The sequence below is a fragment of the Aulonocara stuartgranti genome (genome assembly GCF_965226115.1).
Source record: "Aulonocara stuartgranti genome assembly, chromosome: 6".
Classification (NCBI taxonomy): Eukaryota; Metazoa; Chordata; class Actinopteri; order Cichliformes; family Cichlidae; genus Aulonocara; species Aulonocara stuartgranti.
This window is the reverse complement of record NC_138944.1, coordinates 11,629,612-11,656,709: the sequence shown is the minus strand read 5'-3', so window position 1 is coordinate 11,656,709 and position 27,098 is coordinate 11,629,612. Positions and strand designations below refer to the sequence as shown.

General features: G+C 41.6%; 1 protein-coding gene across 2 annotated transcripts in view; it reads right to left on the bottom strand.

Annotated features, from left to right (window-relative positions):
* Positions 1-26,510, bottom strand: part of LOC309708871 (adenylate cyclase 9) — a 48,594-nt gene extending 22,084 nt beyond the window's left edge. For both annotated transcript variants that reach the window (XM_082537193.1, XM_082537194.1), the window contains exons 1-2: positions 23,756-26,510; positions 2,439-2,638 (exon numbers count right to left, since the gene is read on the bottom strand). In XM_082537193.1, the coding sequence (XP_082393319.1) occupies positions 2,439-2,638; positions 23,756-25,595 (2,040 nt within the window). In that variant the 5' untranslated portion in view covers positions 25,596-26,510. The remainder of the gene's footprint in view (positions 1-2,438; positions 2,639-23,755) is intronic.
* Positions 26,511-27,098: the final 588 nt, after the last annotated feature.

The following is a 27,098-nucleotide window of genomic DNA, read 5'->3' as shown; positions in this document are numbered from 1 at the left end:
ACATCCAGTCATCCACCCATTCACACACTGGTGATGGCAAGCTACATTGTAGCCACAGCCACCCTGGGGCGCACTGACAGAGGCGAGGCTGCTGGACGCTGGCACCACCGGGCCCTCTGACCACCACCAGTAGGCAACGGGTGAAGTGTCTTGCCCAAGGACACAACGACCGAGACTGTCCAAGCCGGGGCTCGAACCAGCAACCTTCCGATTACAAGGCAAACTCCCAACTCTTGAGCCACGATCGCCCCTGTTCAAAATGAGCTTCCCTTCATCACTGACTGGTTCAATAATGCACCAAAAGTACAGGGTCGGCCATTTATATGGATACATCGTAATAACATGGGAATGGTTGGTGATATTAAAGTCCTGTTTGTGGCACATTAGTATATGTGAGGGGGAAACTCCTCGAGATGGGTGGTGACCATGGTGGCCATTTAGAAGTCGGCCATCTTAGATACAACTTTTATTTTTTCAATAGGAAGAGGTCATGTGACACATCACACTTACTGGTAATGTCACAAGAAAAACAATGGTGTGCTTGGTTTCAACGTAACTTTATTCTTTCCTGAGTTATTTACAAGTTTCTCTTTGTTCACAGCCATTGACATGTCGAAGAGGTTAACACGTGAGGAGCGGACCGAAATTGTGTTGATATCTGGTGAACGCAGTAACCAGGTCATTGCAGCAGATTTCAATGCAAGACACCCTACGAGACCATCCATCTCCCATGCTACAGTTAGCAAACTGCTTGCTAAGTTTCGTGAAACTGGTTCAGTGTTGGATTTGCCAAAATGTGGATGCAAGAAAACTGTCACTAATGAAGAAACATCAGTGGCTGTTCTAGCTTCATTCAGCAAGAGCCCACAGCGTAGCACTCGCCGCATCCCATATGGAAAAGAAATAGTAAAAACTTACATGATTTACTCATGAAAGTGGCCACTTTCTCATTACTTTCATATATTGTTTTAGTAAGTATCCAAACCATACAAGTTTCATTTATATAATTTTTCAAGGGATCTTATATCTGTTTTCACTCTTGTATGCTTTCCATACAAGTTTCACACAAGACAGATGCAAACTTTATAAGATTTATATATATCTTTTCCATATGGGATGTCACTGGAGAGTGGCATTAGTCGAACATCCCTTCTGCCAATATTAGCTACTCACAAATGGCACCCTTACAAACTCCAGCTACTGCAGCATCTCAACGAGGATGACCCAGATCGGCGCACAGAATTTGCAGAATGGGCAAAACAAAAATTGGAGCAGGACCCTCAGTTCATGCAGAAGATTTTGTTCAGTGATGAGGCAAACTTTTATGTGAATGGTGAAGTTAACAAACAAAACCACCGCTATTGGTCTGACACTAACCCACATTGGATGGATCCCTCCAAGACTGTTGGAGCAACAAAAGTGATGGTTTGGTGTGGTATATGGGGTACAACGATAGTGGGTCCATTCTTCATCAATGGAAACCTCAAGGCCACTGGATATTTGAAATTGCTACATGATGATGTGTTTCCCTCTTTATGTACTGAAGCTGGCACGTTCCCTGAGCTTTTCCAGCAAGATGGTGCACCACCACATTATGGGTGCCAGGTCCGAACATTCCTAGATGAACAGTTTCCTGGAAAGTGGATTGGTCGTCGTGGGCCAGTTGAAAAGCCCCCAAGGTCTCCCGATCTGACCCCCTTAGACTTTTATCTTTGGGGTCATCTGAAGGACATTGTCTATGGTGTGAAGATACGAGATGTGCAGCACCTGAAACTACGGATACTGGATGCCTGTGCTGGCATTTCTCCTGCGGTGTTGCTATCAGTGTGTGAAGAGTGGGAGAAGAGGGTTGCATTGACAATCCAACACAATGGGCAGCACATTGAACACATTTTATGAGTGGTCAGAAACTTGTAAATAACTCATGAAAGAATAAAGTTACGTTGAAACCAAGCACACCATTGTTTTTCTTGTGACATTACCAATAAGTTTGATGTGTCACATGACCCTCTTCCTATTGAAAAAACAAAAGTTGTATCCAAGATGGCCGACTTCTAAATGGCCACCATGGTCACCACCCATCTTGAGGAGTTTGCCCCTCACATATACTAATGTGCCACAAACAGGACTTTAATATCACCAACCATGCCCATATTATTACGGTGTATCCATATAAATGGCCCAGCCTGTACTTCAGTTTTGTATGTTACTATAGACAAGTGGTTCTGACTGCTGGGGCACAGAGCTGGAAAAAAAAGGATTTGACCAAGGGAATCCTTTTTATTGTTAATGCCTGATTAAAACAATGCAGAGTGAGAAGTATTCTCCATTTCTTGATATGACAAGTATAAGAGCCACTGCTTTAAGTGAGGCATTCATCAGAAGGACAACAAGCATCAATGCCAGTTTGAGTTCCTCATATGTGGTTGTCCTCTTACCCCAATCCGGTCAGGTGGTTGGTGTGGCAGCAGAGGCTCAGCGGCTTTCGCCCCTCCAGGGATGAGGTCTGGTGTGTGGGTCGGAGGACAGGAGGAGCGGCTGACTCCTTCAAAATCCTCGCCTGGCAGTGCCATCTGAGAACAGCCACACTGCACATCATGATCCGGCTTCCTCCCTGATATCAGGTAGGTTTTCAGTTCTAACAAGAGAACAAAAAGCAATGCAGTTTAGAGGAGAGTAGCATAACTTTCACTTTACTGGTTGAGTGAGATTAAAAAGAAGTGAATTGCAGAGCACAACCGATGATAATTTCTTCAAAGCGGTGTCACTTAACACAATCCTAACAGCAGTGGCTTGCAATTGCTAAATTATTACTCGAGAATTTGTAAAGACCAGTCATCATGTGCCTCTGAATTCCCAAAGAAAGCAAATTTTCTTACTTACATATAAAAAAATCAACTAAAATGGTGTAGTAACTTTTAAATTAGGGTCTATTTCCCTGAGAGGCACCACTGCACATGTTGCTGATAAAAAAGGACTGGATTATGTTGAAAATATGGACTCTGGGCAAATTTCTTCCGCCATTATGAACAAACAGATGGTCATGTTCAGGAATATGAATATGAACTGCTGACATAAGTCATTTTTATGGTGGTATGTACTGAGATGATCCACCTGGGTTTTAAATGTTAACCACTGTTAGATGTAACCAAAAATCTGATGATTCAGGCAGGTCTGTAACTGATTTGTCAATAAACTAATTTAATAATGAAAGGGCAGGAAAAAAGTCATTTGTAGCTGTTTTAGGTGTGTGGGTACAACAAGGAAGCGCTAAGGACACACCCTCCCTTCCCCGATCAGCACAACGCTGACCGTTAGCCATTAATGGCATTTGAGGAGGAAATTTTATACTTGTAAAAATCATGGCTAGGTGTAGACACACACTCTTCAAGCACACATGATCCATGCTTAGTGGATTTACACAAATGCTGACAAGCCAACGGTAATGCAATATTGGGTGTTTCACAAACTGTGTTTGCATATCAGCCCACGGCTCAGGCCTATTCACCTCGCTGAAGAGCCAACAAGGAAATATACAAACAGTGGATTAGAGAGATGGCCCATAGCCAGCTACTATCAGCATGTCCAAACATACAGTAACCTGGCTAACTGGCCTCATTGTTCAAACAGCTAAAGACGCTAACCATATTAGCAAGGGGGGGTGACTGGAAGAGCATCTAAAGGGTTACAGTGACATGGTCTATAACAGGTCGTGTGCTCTCTACTGTAAACTGACTGATGAAGTTACTATCATTAAAATGTGAACTATTTACTAGTAAAATTGAACTTGATGGCCTGCAAAAAGATATGTTTTCAATAAACTATCATTTATTCTACATAAGTGCTATTCCAGGTATGCAAGATAAGAGCTCTTAGGACAAATACACATTATTATCAGCGCATGCCTAGCTCAGCTATGTATGAGACCTTTTCAGGGGTTCTGTGGTCCCTGCAGCTTCATGCATGTGCTATGTGCAAACACTTGCTTGCATGCTTCATACACATGTAGTAAAGATTTAATGTTTCCAAAAATCATTTCAGGTGAAGACTGAACTGGATACATCACAGTAATGAAGTAATGAATCCCTGTCATAAAAATAGATGTTAGATTTTTTTCTGTTTTGTTCTTGAAAAAACAAAACAAACAAAACTGAGGTATGAACTGTAATTCTGGCCTAAGAATTGAGCTACGAACCAAGCTGTGGATCTGGAGAATCTGTACAGCCCTAAGAAATCACATTTCTGACAGATACTCTATTGTACAGTCAATTACTCTACTTGGGAGGAATGAAAGCATAATTCAAGAGTTCTGAAATAAAGATCTGAGTGCTCGTTCTATGAAATTCCTCGTGATCTGTCTGCATGCCAATGTACTGTTTTCATTTAACTGAAAAAAGAGGAAGATATGTAACCATGTGTCAGTCTGATATGTGTGACTGATGAGCATCCAGTTTATATGTGAAAGCTCGTGCGTCAGTCTGATGCTGAGTGGGAGTGTTTGTAAGTTGGTCTGTGTGCTACAGAAGATTATCACACACACACACACACACACACACACACACACACACACACACACACACACACACTTCCATCCCTTTCAGTCCTCCTGCAGGGAGTTAACTCAACTCTCTCCAGTTTTTGTACTTTTATTAAATTAGTCTAATGGAGCGAAATGTGGATACGAAATTTTTACGTTCCTCTAAAAAGTCCAAGGGATGGTGTAAAGTAAAGCTAAATTATTCAAGTTTTTTATTTATAAATAATTAAAATGAAAGAGACGGACAAGCTGATAGCCAGTACTCTTAAAAAAACGAAACCCAGAAGTTGGCCAGCAAACAAAAGCCGCACACACACAGTTCACAAGCTGCACAAACTCTCTGGTACTAGAGCTCGCCTTTCTCTGGCCTTAAGTACTCTGGCCTAATTTCTGAGTAGAGTCAGCTGCACAAAAGCGTGGCACCTAAGGTGGGAGAGACGGTGGACACACCCACGCAGAGTCAAAATCACAGCAGGCCCAGCTGGGGCCGTAACAGATACTGTATTGGTACAACTGACACTAATACCTAGGTATCAATTTCTTTTTCTAACCTGTTGCTTTCGATAAAAGTCTAAGAAAACTTCCAACTGATAACGGTATTGGCTGAACTAATTTTATTATTAGATGTATAATAGCTTTATAGGGTTTTAATCCACTGTAAGATGCAAAAATTCTCTATTTAGAGATTCGAACCAACAGATGTGAGTTGCAGTTTCACCAAAACTTGTTATTAAGCTTCTTATCACCATAAAAATCATTCTGTTAAACTAATTTAATCATTCGAGTGTCCTGTGCTTTATTTTGGGCCCTTGAACCAGTCAGTGTCCTCACCCTGTGCTACTCAACTACAAGAATCGGTGTTACTTTATGTATGAATAATTTGTACAACAGTGACGTGGGACTTCAGCTACAGCAGATTATCAGGAAATATATCCAAGTAATTGTTTTAAATGGATCATTTAGACAACGAGCCTAAATCGGAACCAAATAATGGAAAAAATATTAAGAAACACAATGACTGATGGTTTCGTGGATTAAAATTATGTGAATTAAATGCTTTGCACTGTGCAATCAACATTTCGTAACCTGACCTCAACTAAAGAAGATTTCTGACTGCAATACTAGAAAGCACTCTTTGCATCAGAACACCAAATGAGGGAATGCCTTTTGGAAACATATCATTCATCACCCTAGTGAAGTTTTAAAAGCCTGTTCCCAGAATCTATGTCAATGAGGCTAAAAGCCCTTCTGGAGGCAGTTGGCCCACAAGCTTAGTAGCACACTTTCATTTTTCATAGATGAGAAGCCAAGAAATTCCTTAAGATGCATCAGTCTGACACCAAGAAAACTCCAACTGTACTGAATTGGCAGAGAAACCAGTCAGTAAATCTGATTACATAACCGGTAAACAAGAGTGGTCTCGGTGGAAACTTTGAAAATTTGTGTTCCGTCTGCATCTATAAGTAGGAGACATTTTCACTTGTATTAATAGGAACTGCACCAGTGTTAATAACTGGTTAAGTTAAAGAGTTTAGATAGACAAACATCTATTTTGTGAATTTCCCTCTTACTCCAACATGCCTTCTTCATAACAAAAATGCTGACATGCTACAGACAAAGATACGGACAACTCAAAAACAGGCACTAGCAAGCGGCACACAGATTGTAAAGATGGTGAAATCGACCTAGAGTATTTTGAAGGCCATTGAGCCTCACAATGCCTGGCATAATCCACATTCCTTTTCTTCTTCCATTTCAGATTTCAAACGTTGTCAACAGCGTGCTTGAAAGTCTAAAACAAACCTTGAGGGAGTTAAACGCTTGATATAACAGACAGTGAAAAGATGAAGTTTTCCAGCAGTAAAGTGCACAGCAGGTTGATAGTTGTGCGCATGGATTCAAAGGTATGAGTATCTACTGCTTTCTAAGGGCAGCACACTACTACGTGTCTGTCTATTGATCTTCTACAGGCTCTGTAAAGGCAGCACTCTGGGAGAAACTGACACCAGTACTCTAAGCCTCAATGCAGCTCAACGGGCTTTATTGATTTATTCAGACCAGCTGCCTGGAGCAGAAAGGGTTCAGCTGGGGACAGCTACACATACTACAACCACACATACAAAAACACCACAATGCTCATGCTGTAAACACTTAGCCATATACCTAGACATCTAACAGAGTTAAGAACCTGACCAACCTAAATTACGTGGCAGGATATCTTAAAGTTTCTTCCTCTTTAGTCTCCTTTCGCATATCATTTTTCCAGACTAAGCCATCATCAATGATTTTCATAACAAACATTTCAAACTCTGTGCGTGCATTGCTGCAACAGAAAATTACATCTGTCCAGCAACCACCCCCGCCCCCCAACTCCCAAGAATGTTGTCTGTTCTTTGTCAATTAACATCAAACAACATTTGATGTATGTTACAAGACTCAAAAGATTTTTTTTTTTAATTATAGAGCCAGATAAGATAAGACGTGCTGGCACTGCATGTAGGATAAAACCCAGTTGTTGTTGTTTTCTGCACAAACTTCCAATTTATCGAAGCACGAACAAACGCACAGAGAAACGCGTGCACACATCAGAGATGCAACAACTCAGAGCTCGTCGTGATTACATCTTCCGTGATAGCCGTGTGAAGCTGTGTTGCAATGTTTTCAGATCATTCAGGTAACAGAACTGGTAAATATGTTGGGAATACATCAGAATATTCTAGTTTGTTTTCGCTTCATGTTCTAATTGCGATCAAATGTTCAGGCCTGTGGTTAAAAAAAGGACACAAACCGAACTGTGGGTTTCAATAATTATTACTTTATTATTATTCATCCTTTCGCAATCTGTCCATGCATCGTTTCATAATGTTTGTTTTTTTTATTTAATAGATCTGCATTAGATGACCTTAACACACGTTGAACCCACTTATTGAGGTTAAAGCCTGCTAAAGACTGCTAAATCATAAACTAACACACAAATAAATAAATCACAACACAGCAAATGAGATTTTACATTAGCAGCTCCGATGTTATCTCCTCCTGTATTAGCTGGACTAGCTTCTTTATGAATTCAATTATGTTTTGTAACAGTATAACGTGTCTCTTAAGCTCCTTGTGGCTTTTGTTTGGACCCTAAAATTATTTAAGAATGAATGGACATCCTAATGAGAAGGCCGAAATGTACCAGTGTGGTCAAGGAAAATATTTGCAACACGCAATGTCAAAACTAACCACATATGACAGTAGTGTTGACACATAAAGCAACAGCTACTTTCAGTTTGCTATCTGCTATGCCTTGTTTATGACAAGTTTCTTAGTTTTACAGCTGTATTAACACGCAACTTTAACTTAAAAATGACACAACTGACCAGATGACATAACATTTATAATAACCAAAAACAAAAACAACTTTATTTTTTTTGCATATCTTACCTCCTTAGCGTATACCGTATTCAGGAAATATGCAGCATCTCCATGTGGGAGACACATAAAGTGGATGAATCAAACTAACATGCACACACAAAAGTACCATTTTCTAAGCGTATGACTCATCGAAGGTAATGCAATGCGGTACGATTGCTCTTTTCCCTTATAGTCTCATACATTAGAAACCATCTCCCAACTTCTTAACACACGTGCACGGCTGGTTTTACCAGACCAGATCCACACAGGCATGAATCAATTAATCAATCAGTGAGACACGAAGATGAATGGAGAGGAAGTAAAGCTGAGTCGTCACATTCCACATGCACACTTGAAGCCCATACACATCATGGCTACACATACTCACCTACACAAACACACACATGCTACACAAACACACACGTGCTACACAAACACACACGTGCTACACAAACACACACATGCACACACAGAAAATTACTCTCCAGAAAACAGACTCCCAACTCCCTGACACTGACACACATATAAACGCGCTACTCTATCAACATTAAAGAGCACCTACTGCACTCTTTCATTATTTACACTATATATACTGTTACAATGGCGGATGCTCAATAGTTTGAATTTTGTGTTTATAAAGTCCTGTAGTATACCTTTGAAGAGAAGAGATTTCTATGACGTACTCCAGAAGTACTCCTGTGCAGTTAGTAGTACTTGGGAAAATGGCAAATTCCCCAGGAATTTAGTCCTTCTTTGAAAACACCTGGACCAGGAACCAATGCTTATCCCAGGGGAATTCTCCTATGATGTGACGCACAGTGTATTTAATTTAACAATTTAAATGACAAATAATTATATGGAATATAAATACAAATATTTTAGAGCCTAATTTTAAAGATACAGTGTGTAAAATACCACTGCTAGATGTCAGATTGCAGTCAAATGACTACTGTCTTCTTACCCCAACCAATTCAAGTGCACAATCCTACTAAGGTGATTTGTTGAAGATCTCCTGAACCTTTGTGTCGGTAAAAGTTGCTGCTTTGGCCTAACAGTACCTGACAAGCTGGTGACAGGAGGGTCAGATGTATAATCTTCTGACACTAAGTGATTGGGCCGATAAATAAGCATATTTGTGCAAATTTTTGCTTGTTAGAGCCTTGACTTCAGTTCAGGAGATGAGTGTTGAGGTGAGGAGGAAGAGGATGATGTGGAAGGAAGGAGAGGGGGACAGGAATGGAAGAGGAAGATGAGAAAGACGTAATTCAAAAGAGATAATACACATGTACAAATGTGAAATGGTTAGCTAGAGATATCTGTGATCTTTAAATTATTTTACGTGGCTGGTCTCGAGTCGCATACATAGAATGCAATCAGGCAGGATGGTGAAATAAACTGTTCAGACTACTTCCCTCAGGAAGGAGGTTCTGCAGCATCCGGTCCCGTAACAGCAGACTGAGAGACAGCTTCTCCCATCAGGCTATCAGACTGCTGAACACGTCATAGACACCTCACCTCCACTACTGGAACTTCAACATTATGCACTCCATACTGTACAGTAATGCCACTGTTTTGCACATGTCTCAACTCTGTATATTTTTATATATTTTATCTATTGTTTACTCTATTTAATTTGTAAAATATGTGTACACACACACACACACACACACGTAGAAAAATATTTAGTATACACATCCAGAAATGCATATACTATTATATATTGTACATATATTTATTAGTTTCAGATGTAGCCATTCTTGTATTTTGCTTGTTTACATTATTGTATTTTGCACAACTCTGTTGCTTGTGAAGCTCGCACACAAGAATTTCACTCACATGTGCTGTACCAATGTACCTGCACATGTGATGTGACAATAAAAGTGATTTGATTTGATTTGAAATCAGTTTCGGCCACTATTTTCAAAGTGGAGACCAACATGGCGACTTCCAAAAAACCAGCAGCTGCTCCTTTGCATATTTAATAGATTAAATCAAACTTTATAATGATGCATTCATCAATTTGTTGTAAGATTTAATAATCAATAGATATTTATGAGTGTAACATTCTTTTTTTAATTAAATAATATTAAAAATGACTTACTTTATCTTTAATATAAATGAATTTCAGATAATTTCGAAAGCTTTGATCAATTGTGATGGCCTTTTTCACTTTCCGATGTCATACAGCACAATGATTTGCTCGTACATACAGGCTGAATGATTTTGCAGCTTTGCATTGATACACACCCTTAGTACATATAAAGATAAACTCCTGAAAGGTAGTTCTACAATTCATAAGCACAAACGTAAACATGAATCGAGACAGACTTGATCCAAAAAATGTGTACAAGTGTGCAACAAGCATACCGAGACAAATGTCTGGGCAAATGTTTTAAAACTACATCTGACATTTCAGACCATCCCCAGAGAGATGGCTCATTCCCAACTCACTACTTCCTGACAAATGACCTTTGACTTTATGGCAACTTCCAACCACATGATCAAAACAGTGACCCAAAGGTCGCTGACTCCCCTCTGGTCCCACACACAGAGAATTGAACGTATGTGAATACAAAAGAGGGATGGAGACACTTCAGCAGACTAATTAAAGAACTTCCATCGTTCTTTGTTTTCTCATTCTTTCATTTTGCTGCTTGAACAATCAGAAATAAATAAATCCAGAGCTAAAAATAGATTTAAACTTGCTTCCCCCTTTCATAGATTTATCCTCCAACTGTCCAATTTTATTCACGTTCACCTTCAACTTCTTCTCCTTTGTCTCGCCAGACCTTACATCTCGCAGCACCTCTCGCTACCTATTTTTATAGTTGATCTGCCTCGTCTCTGCTGTCTTGTTCTTTCCCTTTTTTTTCAGCTGTCTGCCTTCAACTTTCTCCCACCGCTCACTCTTCCCCTCTCCAGCCCTTCCCTTTCCTATCCTCCAGTTTTCTCCCTGGTCCGTGGCGGGTCTTGAGAACAGGGCTCGACAATAGCAGAAGCCTCCATATTTGGACACGCTGATGGAACCGAGGGATGAGGCTCTCACACGATCCTCCTTCAAATACCCTCCCATTCCTCCCTCTCATCCATCCCTCTATCCCTCCTCCCTTCCCTCTTTTGAGCCATCATTTTAGTCCAGGGAGTTCCTCACTCTCTCCCTCTGCTTCATCCATTTCTTTTCCTTTGCACCACCTCCTTGATCTTTTAAATATCATTGCTGGGATTTAATAAAGCGTCTATAGGGACCCTGGTGGGTTTCTTCTCTGGTTTTGGTCAAACACGAGACCTTGGTCCCGTCGCCCAAGGGTTTGTTCGCATATTTCTAAATTGGTCTAATCAGGAAAAGTTGTAAAAGTCTGACAAACAACACAAAATGTTGACTTTGTTTTTTCATATACATATTTTGGAGTTGGCATTAACGGATTAAGGTTGGGGTCATGGGGATTTCCTATTAACATCGTGTTTTAAGAAAACATATTAGCATTTTCATCACCCGCAGTTTGTTTGCGCCACAATCAGGAGGTCCTACAAGTGTGTGAGTGCGCGGCATGCAGTACAGCGGGTTGACAGGAAAAGTGACGCACTCCAACTGCCACTGCGTCACTCTGATAAACATACAATCACGCACACACAGCTGTTAAAAGGCATTTAAGTGTCTCACTTCGTAGAGTCTCTTGAGTTTCGCCCGGGGAGGTTGCTATTCAGCGGCAGAGGAAAGTCCTTGAGGAAGAAATGACCAACCTTGGTCTTGCTCGGGAGAGCTGATGACGACTGATGCATCACTTTTTTGTGTGTGTTTTTTTAATGCATGCGCACACGGATGGGCACATACTAATCTTGACTCCATAGTGTGGTGGTTAAACCTAATGCAAAACACATGCAGTGCGGTGACAGATATTTATTGTCTCCGTGAGATCTTATCTGCTTCTGGTGCAAATGAACTTGATTTGCAACACTACAGAGAACAACTGTTGCACAGAGTGAATCATTCTGCTATCTGCCATAGATTCACAATGTCCAGTCACACAGTCACAAAGACACATACACACCTCCTTGCTGCCCAAAGCTAGTTTGTGGGAAATCCTTGGGAAAAGGTCATAACCACAGAATATGCTCCCTCTCTTCTTTTTCCCCTCCCTCTTTTTCTCTTTCCACTGATGTCACACAACTCTCTCTTTCCACAGACCACCAAGGGACGCCACTTTGCATTCCTATTATAGTATGATTTTACTGATACAGGTTTTTTGAAGGCTATTAAAAAGATATTTGGAAAAAGAACTTCTGCCATGTTGTTGTTCAGTGGCAAACCTCCACTAAAACAGCTCACTGTCTGGGCAGTATTTACTTCTAAGGAAAAAGAATTGTATTTTGTCTTCTTTGTTCTTTTTAAACATATTTGTAGGCTTTTGTTATTGGCTCAATAAAAACAATAGATAATTGTTTTTTTCATGATTTATGTGCATTTAATACATCTGTAGCATTCATTTCATTGTTCCTTATATAACATTATTATCACTTTGACATTCAGATATATCTATTGACACTAAAGGAAAGGTCAGAGGTCAAATGTGACATGATATTTTACATCTTTATATGGTACTTTCTATATAGTTGACAACACACACCACACTTGTAAAATTCATAGTTTCTAAGTTATAATGATTTTTAATCCATTTTCTACCAATAGATCATTAGGTTTACCCTAAAGGCCTTGGTGGATATAAGCAGAAATGAAGGGGTTGTTAACATGACTCCACTCTATATTCATACAAAGTTTCATCAGATTTGATTCAAAGCTTTTCGAGATCTCTTGTTTACAGACAGAAAGACATGCATGCAAAAACAGAACCTCCTTTGTGAAGGTAACCAGAAAGTGAAACTCTGAAAACTGAGAATCTCCTTTGTGGGAGTGTCCGGCACCGTTATACGTGGCATGAACGTGTTTTTAAATGGCAGGAGAAACCTGAGCAAAGCTGTAAACAAGGATGACATGTGAACGCCATACAGAAAGACCATGGCTGGGTTAGAAGCTAGGCCCATCTTTCTATGAACCACTGGCTATTTTGGGTACAACAAACAAGTGTTTTAAGAAAACACTCAGTAACTCATAACTTATGTAACTTATGTGTATGTATGCACTTCTCGCTTCTCCGTAATTGGATATGCTAATTCTCAAGGTCTCACACCTGCAGTCACGTCTTCTATGTGACCAAAGGGCATGTTGGGAAACAAAGGAAATTATTGACTGAACTTGGCAGGTTAGCGAAAAGTCGCCACACCCAGCAAATCAGATCCTTTGTTGAACAGATGGAAATCTTCTACAGATTGCCATTTTTTTACTTAACTGTAACTACTAATGCGAGTTTTCCTTCTTTTACTCAGTGAAATTATTCTGACTGTGGATACTGTGTTGTGGAGTGCTTGCACCGTGTCTCTATAATTATGCTTGCAGGTCATTTTGACCCACGTGCCATCAGAAACATATAAAACCCAGGCACGAAAAATCTGTTTTTGTTGTTAAAAATTACTTTATTTTCACTAATTACAACATTGAAAACATTGAAAACATTGAGTAACAGCGACTTATCCCAGTGGCTTTATAGCGCGGCAATGTCAGAGGCAGAATAAACTGAGACTCAAGCTTATAGATGCTTTTGTTTGTAGCCTAACCTTAAACAACTCATTTGCTATTTTTAACTGAGTTAGTGGCTCTGCATCCAGGGGTGTTTGCTATTTTTGTTTTTTAAACGAATGAATGATGTGTCTGTGACAACATCTCATAATATGTGATCGTTCAAATGACTCATTGCATACATAGGGAACACTATGTATGTAGCATACAGTGGAAAGTAAAACACAGCGGTCCTAATATGTCAAATCCAAAACTTCTTTGAATTCATTCAATTAAAACAGAAAACTGTAAAAGCCAGAATGTAATGCCTCCCTGTCTTTTTCCATTGCAGCTGTGATATTTAAAAAGAAAATTTTACACACTTAAAAAGGAAAAAAATACACATCTACACAAAACCTTGCCTGCAGTACAATGTGCCAGTCAAACATTTGAGCAAAGTGTTTCTCTTCCATTCTTTGCTCATGCCTTGACATATCTGGGATGTGACTGCCCAAATCTTATTCTGCCTGTTCCCCTCACAGGCTATAAACTCTTTTTCTCCAAGCACTTCGGCTTTTATAAACCAGTGCAACGGAAGCTCATGGATTTTTTAACAGGCTAGGGGCTGCGCTCCGTATCTATTATTCAGAACAGCCGTTTAACACAGCACCACCCCAGCAAACCATAGCCGGCACACACACACACAGACACACACACACACTCACAGGGGAGTAGAGGCAAACCACGATGCTGCCAAACTGACACGCGCAGCTGCTACGAATGTGGAATTTTAAACAGCTGTCAGATTACACAAACAGACACAAAGAGCAGAATAACTAGCAGGCAAATTAGACATATTATTGTGTCGTGTGCAAACCCTAAATGAAAGTCCGCAGATGTCCATGGCACAACCTTGAGCCACGCGCCAACGTGAACACGTTCAATTTTTGCGATTCTACCAGTCATAAAATCTCTGAGCTGGTCAATTAGTAACAGCGAGGCAGGAGTGTCAGGTAGGCCTTTGCCCCCAGAAAGTGAATTATTATGGCAATCTACCATTCAATGGTGAAAGGGATGACCATGACAAGGCAAAAACTCTCAGGGTCTGATGGCACGAACTGCATCTTACCACATAACCATGATATCAATGGCTTAAACCCGGTCACAGAACATAATAAATGTTATCATCTACTCTCCGAGTCCTCCCACATTTCTTGTGTGCCTCTGAACGAATTCATCGGAATTTCGTCCCCAAACACCCGGACTGATAAAGAGCGGGATTTTTATTGTGTTTTCACACGATTCTTGTGTTTACACAAGCCAGCTTTATCAATCTCTACCTAATGTTGACATTTTTAGTCTCCACTTTAAGCTGTGCTAGCTATTTCACTATATGCCACCCTTTGTACTTCACACAAAGGGTGGCACCTTTGCATGAAGTAAAAAACCAACAAAAACAATCAACAAGTCATATTCTAGCACCGTCACATGGCTTCATGTGATCATGCTGAAGACTTCTGGATATGAGCTAAACGCAGGCAAACATACACCAAATGTAAAGACAGCGCAACGTGTGCCAACACTGTTAGGTAAAGCTCCACTGAAGCTCAAATATGAACACGAGCATGTGCAAACACACAAATACATGATGGACTCACGATGGACAGAGCTATGCAGGTGACTCCTGAGTAAGGTGTAGGTCGTAGAAAAGACTAGTTATAGATTAAATGTAGTTGTGTGTGTCTCTGTGTGTAGTCTTCTTGAGGACCAGTTTGATTTTTAAAACACAGAGTGGAGGCAGTTTTGGCTACTTTCAAACATCTCGCTGTTGGGTTATAATGGTTCGAGTTAGAGTTAGATTTATTTACTTCTAATACAGGTTGACTTCATAATTTAATTTAAGTACATGTACATGTACAAATGCATGTTTGTGTTTGCTATACATCTGCAATCAGACTAGGACAGGGCCGGGCACGCTTATCAACACTGAACACACACACATACACATTTGAGTCATGTCATTCTTGGGCAATGGAAATGACAAACTTCTAGTGAAATAAGCCGGTTGTTTGAATAACAGCAAGGTGATTAGACAGCTGCCTGGGTGAGGGAAAACTAACTGTTACTACAGATCTATTTAAAGAAACAGATGCAGAGGATAACAGAGCGTTATTACAGGTCATTCAGACGTTAGAAGGAAGGGAAACTGTGTTTCTGTTAGAATCGAGACAAAGAAGACCATCTGTAGAAAGGTCCTGCTCCTATTATATTCTGCTGGTTCATTGGCTCCTGACAGTCAGAGTTACATTATGATTTACTATCAGATCTACAACATCATTTCTCTCTCTGGGACACACAGAGCATTAATGGTAATGGAATTAGGATGTACTTAATATAATACTGCAGGAGACCATTTTGCAAGTCATTTCTGAGCAATTTGTGCATGTACAAGACTGGAGAGCAGAGCAGCGTCACGCTGGTTATGCTTTTCGGCTTTGAACGTCTTCACATTATGCTAAACTTCATCAGGTGTCAACTGAAAATCATTTTAAATTTAAAAAAGTAGTAATATGAACTAAAACACGCACACACAGCTTTATCAGGACAAACTGATTTGCTACGCCTACAAAAATCTCACTCGTTCAGCTTAGTTTCACTTGGATCATATTTTTCCCCATCCATGCCTGCAGTGTTGCTTCCATACTATATTTCAAGGATGTACATATTTGACTCCAGGTGTGAAAAATGAAGCCGATGGAGAAGATCAAATTCTTTTTAAAGGCCACCACAGGCTGCAAAAAGAACCCTGACTATACGGAAGTCTATGAGAAAATTGCTTTATTATTTCAGTAAACATCTTTAAAATGAATTTTAGAAGTTTAGTCTTCCTCAGTACAGTATGATCTCATTTTGCAGTTTATGATTCTAGTTACAGTAAAACAGGAGGGCTTCACTACTTTGTGACTGACTGTTGCTACCATATGAATTGAAGATATTTTCTTTAGGTTCTCAGTCAGATACACATCTCACAGTCATGTCCAGCTTCATGCGTCCATCCATTCATTTTCTTCTGCTTATACAATTAAAGCTACCATGGGGCAAGAGGCAGGGTGCACCCTGGACCGGTCGACAGCCTGTTGCATGGCCAATACAAAGAGACAGACAACCACTCATACTCGCATTCACACTTACAGCCAATTTAAAGTCACCGATTAACCTGACCCACTCACGGCATGGCTTTAGACTTTGGGAACAAGGTGTACTACCTGGAGAGAAGTCACGCAGCCACTGGGAGAACATCCAAACTGCACACAGAAAGGCCCCGGCCTGATGGTGGATTTGAACCACCAAAGTGCGGTCCAACGTGACGTAAAACATGACTATTTTGAGGTTAGATTATCCAGGAGGGACCGACCTCCTGCATGAGAGCCAATCAGCAAACAAAAGAGTTGATGAAATAGTTGGAAAATTATTTTTTTAAGCAGTTTAGAACACGTGTCAGAAATCAATGTAAACTTCCTAAAATGAAAACATAACAAATAATCTGTAAAGTTTTTCAAAGGAAAAAAACATATCATAAGTGAAATGTTTGATATTTCCAATTAAAAGACTGATTTTGGAGCCTGTGTCTGAAAAAAAAAGGAGCTCTACATACAGAAACTACAAGTTTTTCACTGCTTACATCCCGCTGTGGTCAAACACTACACCACACCTAACAAACAGTCCCAAATAACAAGAAGAAGCTACTTTTAGCTGCTTCATAAATGTGGTTGCCACTGCAGGTAACTGATTTGATTTGGCAGACTTTTATGCCACATGTTCTTCCTCACATAACTCCAAAGGGATTTGTGGCTCCTCTCAGGATCAAACAGAGCATCTTTTCTCTTGTTAGGCGAATGTGCAAATCCTATAAGTAATAATATAAGTATCAAAATAGTGCTGCTGCCAAGGATTTCAGTAGATTAGCATTTAAAGAAGCTAGAGGAATTAAATCAGAACTGTTTTTACTAGTATGTTACCACCATCAAGTCCCATAAAGCGTTTCATACTGCGCTTTATGGGACTTACAGGATTAGTGAGTGATAAGCATAAGCCCTGGTCCTCTTTAATTGCCTGCAATGTCTGTCACACCTCGAGTAAAAACATTAAGTAGTAAAAGTGGTTATATGCCCATACGTTTATTAAAATATATATAGACCTAGTTTTTCCTTTGTTTTCAGCTCTAACGTTACTGTACTTTTGTACTTATCACTTTTATCATACGCAGTGGATACCGAAAGACACGGAGCTGCTTGGAAGACCACCTAGAGAAGTGATTTCAAGTGACCTTTGAACCTTACAGTGAACGCATTCCTCCAAACAAACAGATCGAGGTGATGCATGTGACAATACCATGAGAGAGCCTTGCAAAAGCAGATGAAATGAGACAAAAAAAGATTTTCTAAGAGAAAGAGATGAACAAACACACAGCGTTTTAAAGCCACCCCGGCAACCTGAGTTCACCTGTGAGTGATAAACTGATGTGTACAGTAAAAGCACCTCTGTGTACATAAGACACAAAGACTTTGATCAGCCATTTCTTATCTTTACTGTAAAACACACACAGGCGGAAGCACAAGCCCACGTTTTGTTTGGCTAGCTAGCGCGGTGATGTAGCTCCCAATGAAGGGTGAAGATCTGAAGAGCAGAGCAAATTATAACGTGGCAGCGAGAGCACTGCTGTGTGTTTCTGTCTCTGTGTTACTGATCATCTCCTCCTGACAGGTTTTGTTAAAAATCAAAAAATCAGGATTAACAGCTGAGAAACTGCAGCTACTGAGCGAAAGCATGAAATACTCTTTGGCCTGTGCAGCTGTCGTGGTTCTTTTGTGCAAAGACTGGTTTCAATAATGATCCTTTTATCATACTGTCAATTTATAAAGCAGTTTTAATGGTTAATTATCTACCACACCAGACATTTCATCAATACATGTGCGTGCCTGATAAATGTTCAGTGATGTTGTTTAGGGGGGTTTTAGTGTTGGTTGTTGTTGGGGGTTTTTGTGTGTTATTTTACTGATCAGCTAAATGATCAGCAAATCCAGAATATACTTCTTTATACTGGCAAAACTCTAACTAATTAAATCACTGTTCAAGTGTTCCAGTAAGGCTTGAAAACACCATGGTTTTAAACTGAAACAGCTCAAATGGAGTCCATATACATTACATGTAATTAATGAGCCAAGGAAAGCTTGTTTTGACATAGTGTGAAAGTCACTGTCTGGGCAGCTTTTGAATGTATTTGCATGAGATTTGGAACTTCTTTTGTCACTTGACCCATGAATACCCCGATCGTGTTGAGACAGATAGGAGGAACGTGCACGGTGGCTTTCACAGTAAATGATTTTGCTAGCATGTAAGATCTGAGATTAATAGAAATGCTGAAAATGAGCCAGTCACCTTTACCTCCAGAAAACAGTGGTTGACGCCAAATATAGTGAAAAGAATACAAACGGACAGCCCCGTGACACACTAGGGCTGGCCTGGTACGGCTAAGGATCTGCTGTTTGCAACTGCATATTTAGGTGACATGTTTGATTTAGCAAAGACTAATCAGCCTGAGGGCATGGACTTTCCACTGAAACTCCATGCAAGAGTAGGATGGACCATTTTGTAAATATGTGTGCGAGCGTGTGTGGAAAAAAGCCAAATGCATGCAGCTTGCATGTATACACGTGCAAGCACACAAATATGTATACACACGGGCACCAAGTTTAGACGCAAATCGAAACTGAAAAGGCGCTAGTGCTACGTTATGATACCATGAGAACAGTTCAAGGCTGATACCTTGAGTCTAGCAGACGTATAACAGGCTGCTATATTGTACTGTAAAGGAAAAACATTGCGCATTAGCGCAAGAGGTAAAGCAGGGATAAAGAAACTGGCTAAACACGAATACGCGACAGAAATGTGCTTCCCTCACCACCTGCAGTGAAATCTGAGTGTGTTTGTGTGCTTGAAGCTAAAAGAGATATGGCAGGCCTGGATTAGAGAGGACGGAGGCGGCACGAGCATTTGAGCAGAGCAATCAGTGACACAAGCAGGATTTAAATACGAGGCGAAGCAGGAAAATTGAGAATGCAAAAATCATCTCGCTGGAAATAAACTGTGTGTAAAATCTGACAGCACGAACAATAACATCAAAAAGGTCAAGCAGAAAAAAACCACACATGCACAGGAAAGAAATACAGCAGCACACACAGGCCTAATGGGCTTTAATAAAAAGTTGCTGTAGATTTGGAGCTTTTCAGTTGTGGGTGTGAATAGATATGCATCAAATGAGCAAAGGTAAATGGAAATTGTCATGTACCACTGAGCTGGAGGGAGGATTTGGACCCAAAGTGCAGGATGCAGGACGCAGGACGCAGGACGTGAAAGCGCTTCAACTTTATTACTGGTAACTTAAGAAGCGCTGCTTAAAAAATTATGACTTCTTCTTCTTCTTTCAAGTAAGGCAAGTTGTAAAGAAAACAGATTCCTCATGGTGCACTGAGATGTGATTTGCAGCTGCGTCATCCATTGCACAAACTGCATTTCTGATACAGGCTGAGTATTTGTAAAGGAGAGAATGGCAAGTGGTGTTTCAGTGAGAGAGAATGAATGGAAGCATGACACCGGAGCCGGCTCATTCAGCCTAGCGAAGGATCTATAGCAAAGCTGTGACTAAAGACAGACAGCAGACAGCACTAAAGCACTGTTACACAACAGGACCACATGTACAGGCCTGGGTGACAGGTGGGAGACTGAGGCAATGAATGTGTTACACAGTGAGGATGAGGCAAAGCAGAGGGAGAGATGCGGTACATGAAAGGGAAGAAGACCCCGACATGGGGTGAAGAGGAGGGGGAAACGCAGCTTACAGACGGAGAACACCGAAGAAACGCACAGAATTAATCACTCGTGTCAGACAAGGAGAACGGACACCGTGAATCATAAAATCTCAGTTTCGCAACTGTCTGAGATTAAAGGATTAATAACTACTCTGTAACCTATTTTCAAACCCAATAACTGACTAGGGTTGTGTGTTTGAAATTGAGGCGTATGGATAACAAAGGGAACGTTGAGAAATGGGACAGCTCAGTTAGCATTTCACAGTAAGTCAATAAGCAGTATATCAGAAAAAGCTAGCTTGGAGACAGTGACCGAATGAAGATGAGAGAGGCCATAACTACACAATAAATTGAGAAAAATGTCCAAATGGGAACATTTGGCTACAGCAGTTGCAACAGTTTATCTTCAGAGTCAAAGATGTCTTAAAGAGCACAATATTCTGGCAGCTTTACAAATCTCTGGTTTAAGGTGAGAAAACTAACACTGGGAAAAGCTACAAAAGTTGGTTAGCTTGCCGATTCTTACCTTTCTCATTACCTGCCTTTTTCTCCAATCTAATATTCACACAATATTTCTCAATAAAAGTTTCTACATTGAGATTCTCTGAAACACAAACACGTCGATGTGCACCACTGCACAGAACAAAATGCATAAAAAGATGCTGGTGGGTAATTTACAAATAGTATCACTGCTCTGCAATCACACATGCACTGCAGCTCCAAACATGCAGATGAGAACAGAAATGTCAAATGTTGCCTGATTAGCTGGTCTTCATCTTGCCAGCTCTCAAGTCTAAGTGATTTAAAAGTGCAGAAGATGTGCAAAGGTGTGAATTTTGTTACATTTGCTGCTAGCGTGTGGGCGTTTCCTGCACGCTTTATCCAGGCAGCTCCCTTCCCTCCCTCCCTAAACCACATGGATTGTTTGCATTAATGTGACTGCATCTTAAGCAGACTACTTCCTGCTCTGTGCTACTCATGAGAAAGGATAACTGTGGAAATGATCCTGAACCGGACGTACCGGAAAACCGTGAAAATTGCTGTAATCTGAGTAGTTCCAAATGCATTTCACCTGGCACTGTCGGCAGCAGAGTATGCATCACAGCTGAGCAGATGATTCATTAAGCTGTTTGTAAAATACATAGCTGGGACGTTAATTAACGCATTTCTCTTTTTAAAATTACATATTGATTATGTACAAATGCAATTTCTGTCAGTTTATCCATATCAGCACAATCTCTAAAAATCCAGTCTGGATCTAGGCTCTCGTTTTTTGCTCTTTTAAAAACCAAAAACAAACAAAAAAACCCATCTCTTTCTCTATGCAACAGAAGCAAACTGTTATTCTCATCTCTCTCCCTGAAGGAAGGAAACGGTTTCTGTTTCAGAAGGAAACTAGATGTCATTCTCCACTTTTCTCTCCCTCAACAAAAGCTGCTTGTCAATATCTCATGTTGTCACTGTTCGCCAGTCTAGAAATAGAAAGTGATGGCACCATTTAGAGCCAAGTGTGAATACGCTCTGACATAAGGCCTGACAATAGAACAGACAGTCTCTTTTCACAAGCAACCCAAGATTAGACGGCCCACGAGGAATTCCCTGCTGGATAGATTAGTTCCACTGATGCCGCTTTCGGCAGACTATTGAGACACACTCTGTGTGTCTATAGGAAAAGATATGTCCGGTGGTTATGTGTCATATTATCACAATTTATCATTTTTTAATTATCAAAAATTATGAAAGAAGTCTGTCATGTTTTGTCTTAAGAGTCCTAACTTAATCAAACCACCACCAGCAGAGAAAAGGCTCGAGCATTGGTATTTGGGAGGCTGTGACAATCACTGTTTATTTTTCACATGATGAATGACTAAGCAATCTATTGCAACTAACTGGACTTAATAAAATATCCTGCTCTTTAATCCCGGTAACCCCACTGTATGAATTGCTGAGATTCCTAAACCACCAAGAACAAAAAAATTCCTATACATTTTTTTCCTCAGCAAACTTTATGAATCATTTACTCATGGACTCCAAACCCTGTAAATGCTGAACAGGTTGCATAAAGCTTCAATTTCGTCCCATACTTTTAACCCTTTCTCTGCTGTCTGTCTAGTCTTTCCAACCTATCGCCTCCTTTTCCTACAAATGGTGGTCACACGACGATGAACACCTGCTTAATCCAGAGGATTCCAACAGAATACCTGCCTCAGAACAGTAAAGCCAGCCAGTCCTGCTATTATCAACCGCTATCTCCAGCTCCTGCTGCCCGACCGCGACGACAAATCCCAAACACAGTCAGAAATATGCAGCAAACACAGCACTGACTGAGAGCGCTGAGAAAACAAAAGTCACGTATGGAGGTTCTTTACTTTGAGAAGCACAAAACAGATGGTTAGAAACTGGGTTTAAATAAAGAGTGCCTGATTTGTGCAGCCACGTTGACCTTGTTTGACTTCATGGGAACTGCTTGATCAAACATAAACTTTGTGTATCAGTCACGCTCACAAATCTAAGCCATCTCTGCTGTATATGCCAATACCTATCCTGTTACCCTTGTGCCACAAGCATCCATTTATGTCAATATTATGCAAGTTTCCTGCCTGTAGTGAGGACTTCAAATCCATTTGTTGTTTTGGGAAATTAAAAGGTTCTAATCACAATAACACAAGACTCTGTCTGCAGACTTGTGCTCCCAAATAGCACTTTTATCCCCACAAAACCATTACTGTCATAGGGTATTGATGGAGAGGGTGATATATGTCCTTGAGCAACAACGTGACATTATAAATATGCATTGAATGCTGTATAAGAGTTTAAATGTATTGCAGTGGTTTAGTCAAAAATCCCCCGTGCAGAGACAACATATTAACTGACTACTACTTGAATGACATCCAACTGATAGAAACCAAAACTTGTGTCTCTTCCTGGTGCTCTAATCTCTTAGTCTTTAAGGTTGATCTCCCACTTCTGCTGGTAGATTGTTTCAGCAGGAATAACTGGTCAGATAACATATTTTAGTGCTGTCTAGACATGCACTGACCCTACTCATTTGCAATGACCAAGTGCTAAGATTAGTTAGCTCTCAAGCTTCCACCTGTATGAATTTATTGAAATGTGATAGCCCGCTCTTCCTGCTGTTTAGCAGCTAATTAGCTCTTTATCCCAGTCCAGTGTTCAGTGCAAATGTTACAAACTCAAAGAACTTTGAAGATAAACCAACTGGTAATCTTTAATTTGTTAATATATCTTTTAAAATAATAATCCATGTCTAAGCAGAATTCAAAGGCAGCAACCCTCTCTGTGTGACTGTCATGCAAAGAAAGTTGAACAACCACTTACCCTTCAGTTTCTCCATCACGCTCGGCCCGGCTCTCTCTGCCACACGTCCATCTTCTCTCAGGTAACGGTCATCCAGGAATCCCACAGTGGCTCCTGATAGGTGAACCTTTCCTGCCACACCCAGTTGCTCCATCAAGTTAGCCAAATTGACATCATTTGACCATACGTCAAATTTAAAGCGTTTTATTCCAAGAATCCCACACAGGACGGTGCCTGTATGGACTCCAACGCGCATGCTGACCGTCTCACGTGTCTCCTGGCAGAACTGCTCGATGGCCTGGATCATGCCTAAGCCCATCTCTACACAGCAGTAGGCATGGTCCGGTCTGGGCTCAGGGCAGCCTGCTACGCAGTAATAGCAATCACCCAGAGTGCTGATCTTTTCACAACAGGTTAGCTCACAGAGCCTGTCGAAACGTCCAAAAAGGTCATTGAGAAGGCCCACCAAGGCCGGTGCCGACTTGTTGGCAGACATTTTGGTAAAACCCACAATGTCTGCGAAAAGGATGCTGACAGGGTCCATGCGTTTCATGTTGAAAGGCCTAAATATTATCTGCCCACTAGGGATTGAGGTCTTTTTGCGTTTGTGATTGTTGTGGGGGTTATTCTTGGAGTTTGTGACACTTTGGGATTGTGAAGCTCCACTGCCCCCTCCGCCACTCACTGAAACTGCTGAGGCTGAGCAGGCACCAGAGGAATATCTCTTTCCAGAGTTCTCACCACCGCCCTCGTCGTCCCCCTGCTTCATCAGCTCGTCTGCGACCGGTCGCGGCATGACTGAGTGGATCATGCGCTCCTTCAAGGCCTTCTCCACCTCTAAGTCCTTGCCATGCATGATAGCCTGGCCCACTTTGAGAAACGTGCTGCGAGAACGCACGTCTGACATAATGAACAAATGGATGCCAATCACATGGGCACACAAATGGAGCAGAGCTTTGGCGGGTCCCAGCCAACGGAGAGTGTCAGAAGTCTTTTGAAGGAACGGCAGCCATCCTAATGCCTCAAATAATATAGAATACAGCAGCCCCAACATCACAGAGGCATATAGGCGGACATGGAGGACACTATATAAAATCAACAGCACCTCCATGCACAAAGAAAAGGTTCCCACAGAGGAAATACAAGGGGATGAACATACTGGTGTGCTGTCCTGTGAGGGATGTGAGGCATTCCCACCACCGGCCCTCTCCAGCCCAGTGTAGCCATCGGTTTGTATCTGTGGAGCTAATGTGATGGCGAAGGTAAACGCTATCAGGAGCAAGGAGGTTTGGTTGTACAGCAACGTGTATGACTTTGTGAAAGTAAACAAAAAAAGGAGCACTAGTAAGACTAAAAAGAAGGCTGTAGGGGTTAGGAAGGTGACGGGGTTGCAGCAGTCACTTCTGACCCCAAAGTACACCCCCCAGACCACAGATGCTACTGCCAGGTAGAACAGCACATAACGGAACTGCCGCTGGGTCTGAGGAAAGCACCTCTCTTGGCACGCCTCCTCCAGGATGGGAGAGTCGAACTTGGGGTCCCAGCACTGAGCAGCAGAGCGTTCAAACAGTTGCGGTACCTTCCTGTGAACCCTGGATGTGGAGGTCACAGCCGGTCTGGAGTCTGCCGAGCTGCAGCTGGAGGAGATGCTGCATTTGTGGGTGTTAGGGTTCGTTTTATTCACAGCCCCACGGGCAGCAGCCCCTCCTCCCCCACTGTTGGCAGCCCTCAGGGGCTCATGTTGATGCACACGTGGCGCGCTGTTGGTAATCCGCACTGTCACGGCGCCGTCCCCGCTGGAGTCGCATGCCACCTCCGTGTCACGCATAAGAAGCTGCCGATGATGCTGTAGAGTGGCCATATTGACTGGTGTGACGCGGAGACGAGGTGTCAGATATTAATATTTTATGTTGATATCTCCCGATGATTGCTCAGGCAATTAGACGCGGTGCGTGGGCGCCGTGTGTGCACAAGTGGCACGCGGAGAAGGGAGGAGGCGGCGGTGATGGAGTGACAAACAGGCAGACAGAGGGGAAGCGAGAGCAAAGGTGTTTGTTGGAATAATCACACTGCATGAATGGTGAGCACGGGACAGACGTATTTGCTACGCACGCAGCAGCCCGCACACTCACTCACATAAGACGCGCCGTTCCAGTTTCTTGAGCAGTCCATTATCCGACCCCGGGTTTGCGTCAGTACTCACATTACATGTATCCTTCTCCAAAGAGGCTCTGGGTATGAGCCCGGCTTTCTCTCCAGCTGCGGTAAAAACACCGTCATCACTCTTTCTGCCTCCTGAATAGAACATCCTTCTCGGAAAGGAGCCTTTAGTGATGCATCTGTTTTTGTGCCTTTATCAAGTCGGCCCTGTCGTTACATGACTGGAAATGACCTCCTCTGAGTGTGCGCAATATTTCGGTACTACTGACATTACAGTTAGATGCCGTTAGGGGAAAAAAACCCTTACGAGTTCCCTCATTCCACAATAGCACTGTTTGTTTGGTAGGGGGGAAAGCATTCAAGGCGAATGTTTCATTGTGTGAGCAGATGCTAGATTTAGACTGTCAACAGGCGTCTGGCTACAAAAGTTACTCTGTCCCTTCTTATCTCCACAACATGCGGATAAATGATCCCTTTACACTCCTTGTTTAAAAACAACAACAAAAAACCCTAAAATCTGTGTTATGAACAAGTAGTGCTGACACAAAAACGCGTGGACACTTTAAATTCCCTCATTATAAAGGATCAAAAGAAGTAAACTGTTTATTCTCCCTTTACACAGAATGTATGTTTTTAAGTACTAAATATTTAAATTCTCGTTTGCCTAAAATAAGGGCAAACGTTTAATTCCCTTATTTCCTTTTTAAAGTTTGAGCTCTGTAATGAATGCGGCTTTACCTTCCACTACATCCACTGTCATTGCATGGCTCAGGCTGCTGAGGATTTGCATTTCTTATTCCCATATATTCCCCTTTTATCTTTACAGCGGGCCCTTGCAAATATTCCACACCGAGTTATTTCGCAGTCCTGTCCAGTCCAAACCCCAGATCATAAGAGGCCTGACAGGCAGGCCTATTCCCACGGATCCAGCCCCGTCCTTTCCTGAACTCCCTCTCCGGATCTCCACCGTTTGTTTCCCCTCTGCCTTCCAAAGAGGGGCTCGGGGAGGGGGTATGCGCTATTCAAAGACGCATGATCAGAACAGAGAAGAGCAGAAAATAGGCTACCATCCGCTGGCCCAAATTAGCGTACGGTAGGTTTGCCTCTGCTGGGAGTGTCTGCAACTTGTTGCGCGCAGTTGGCAAAACATACAGCTATGAGGAACACCCTCGGTCGGAACAGGCTGGTCTATAAATAGTGATGA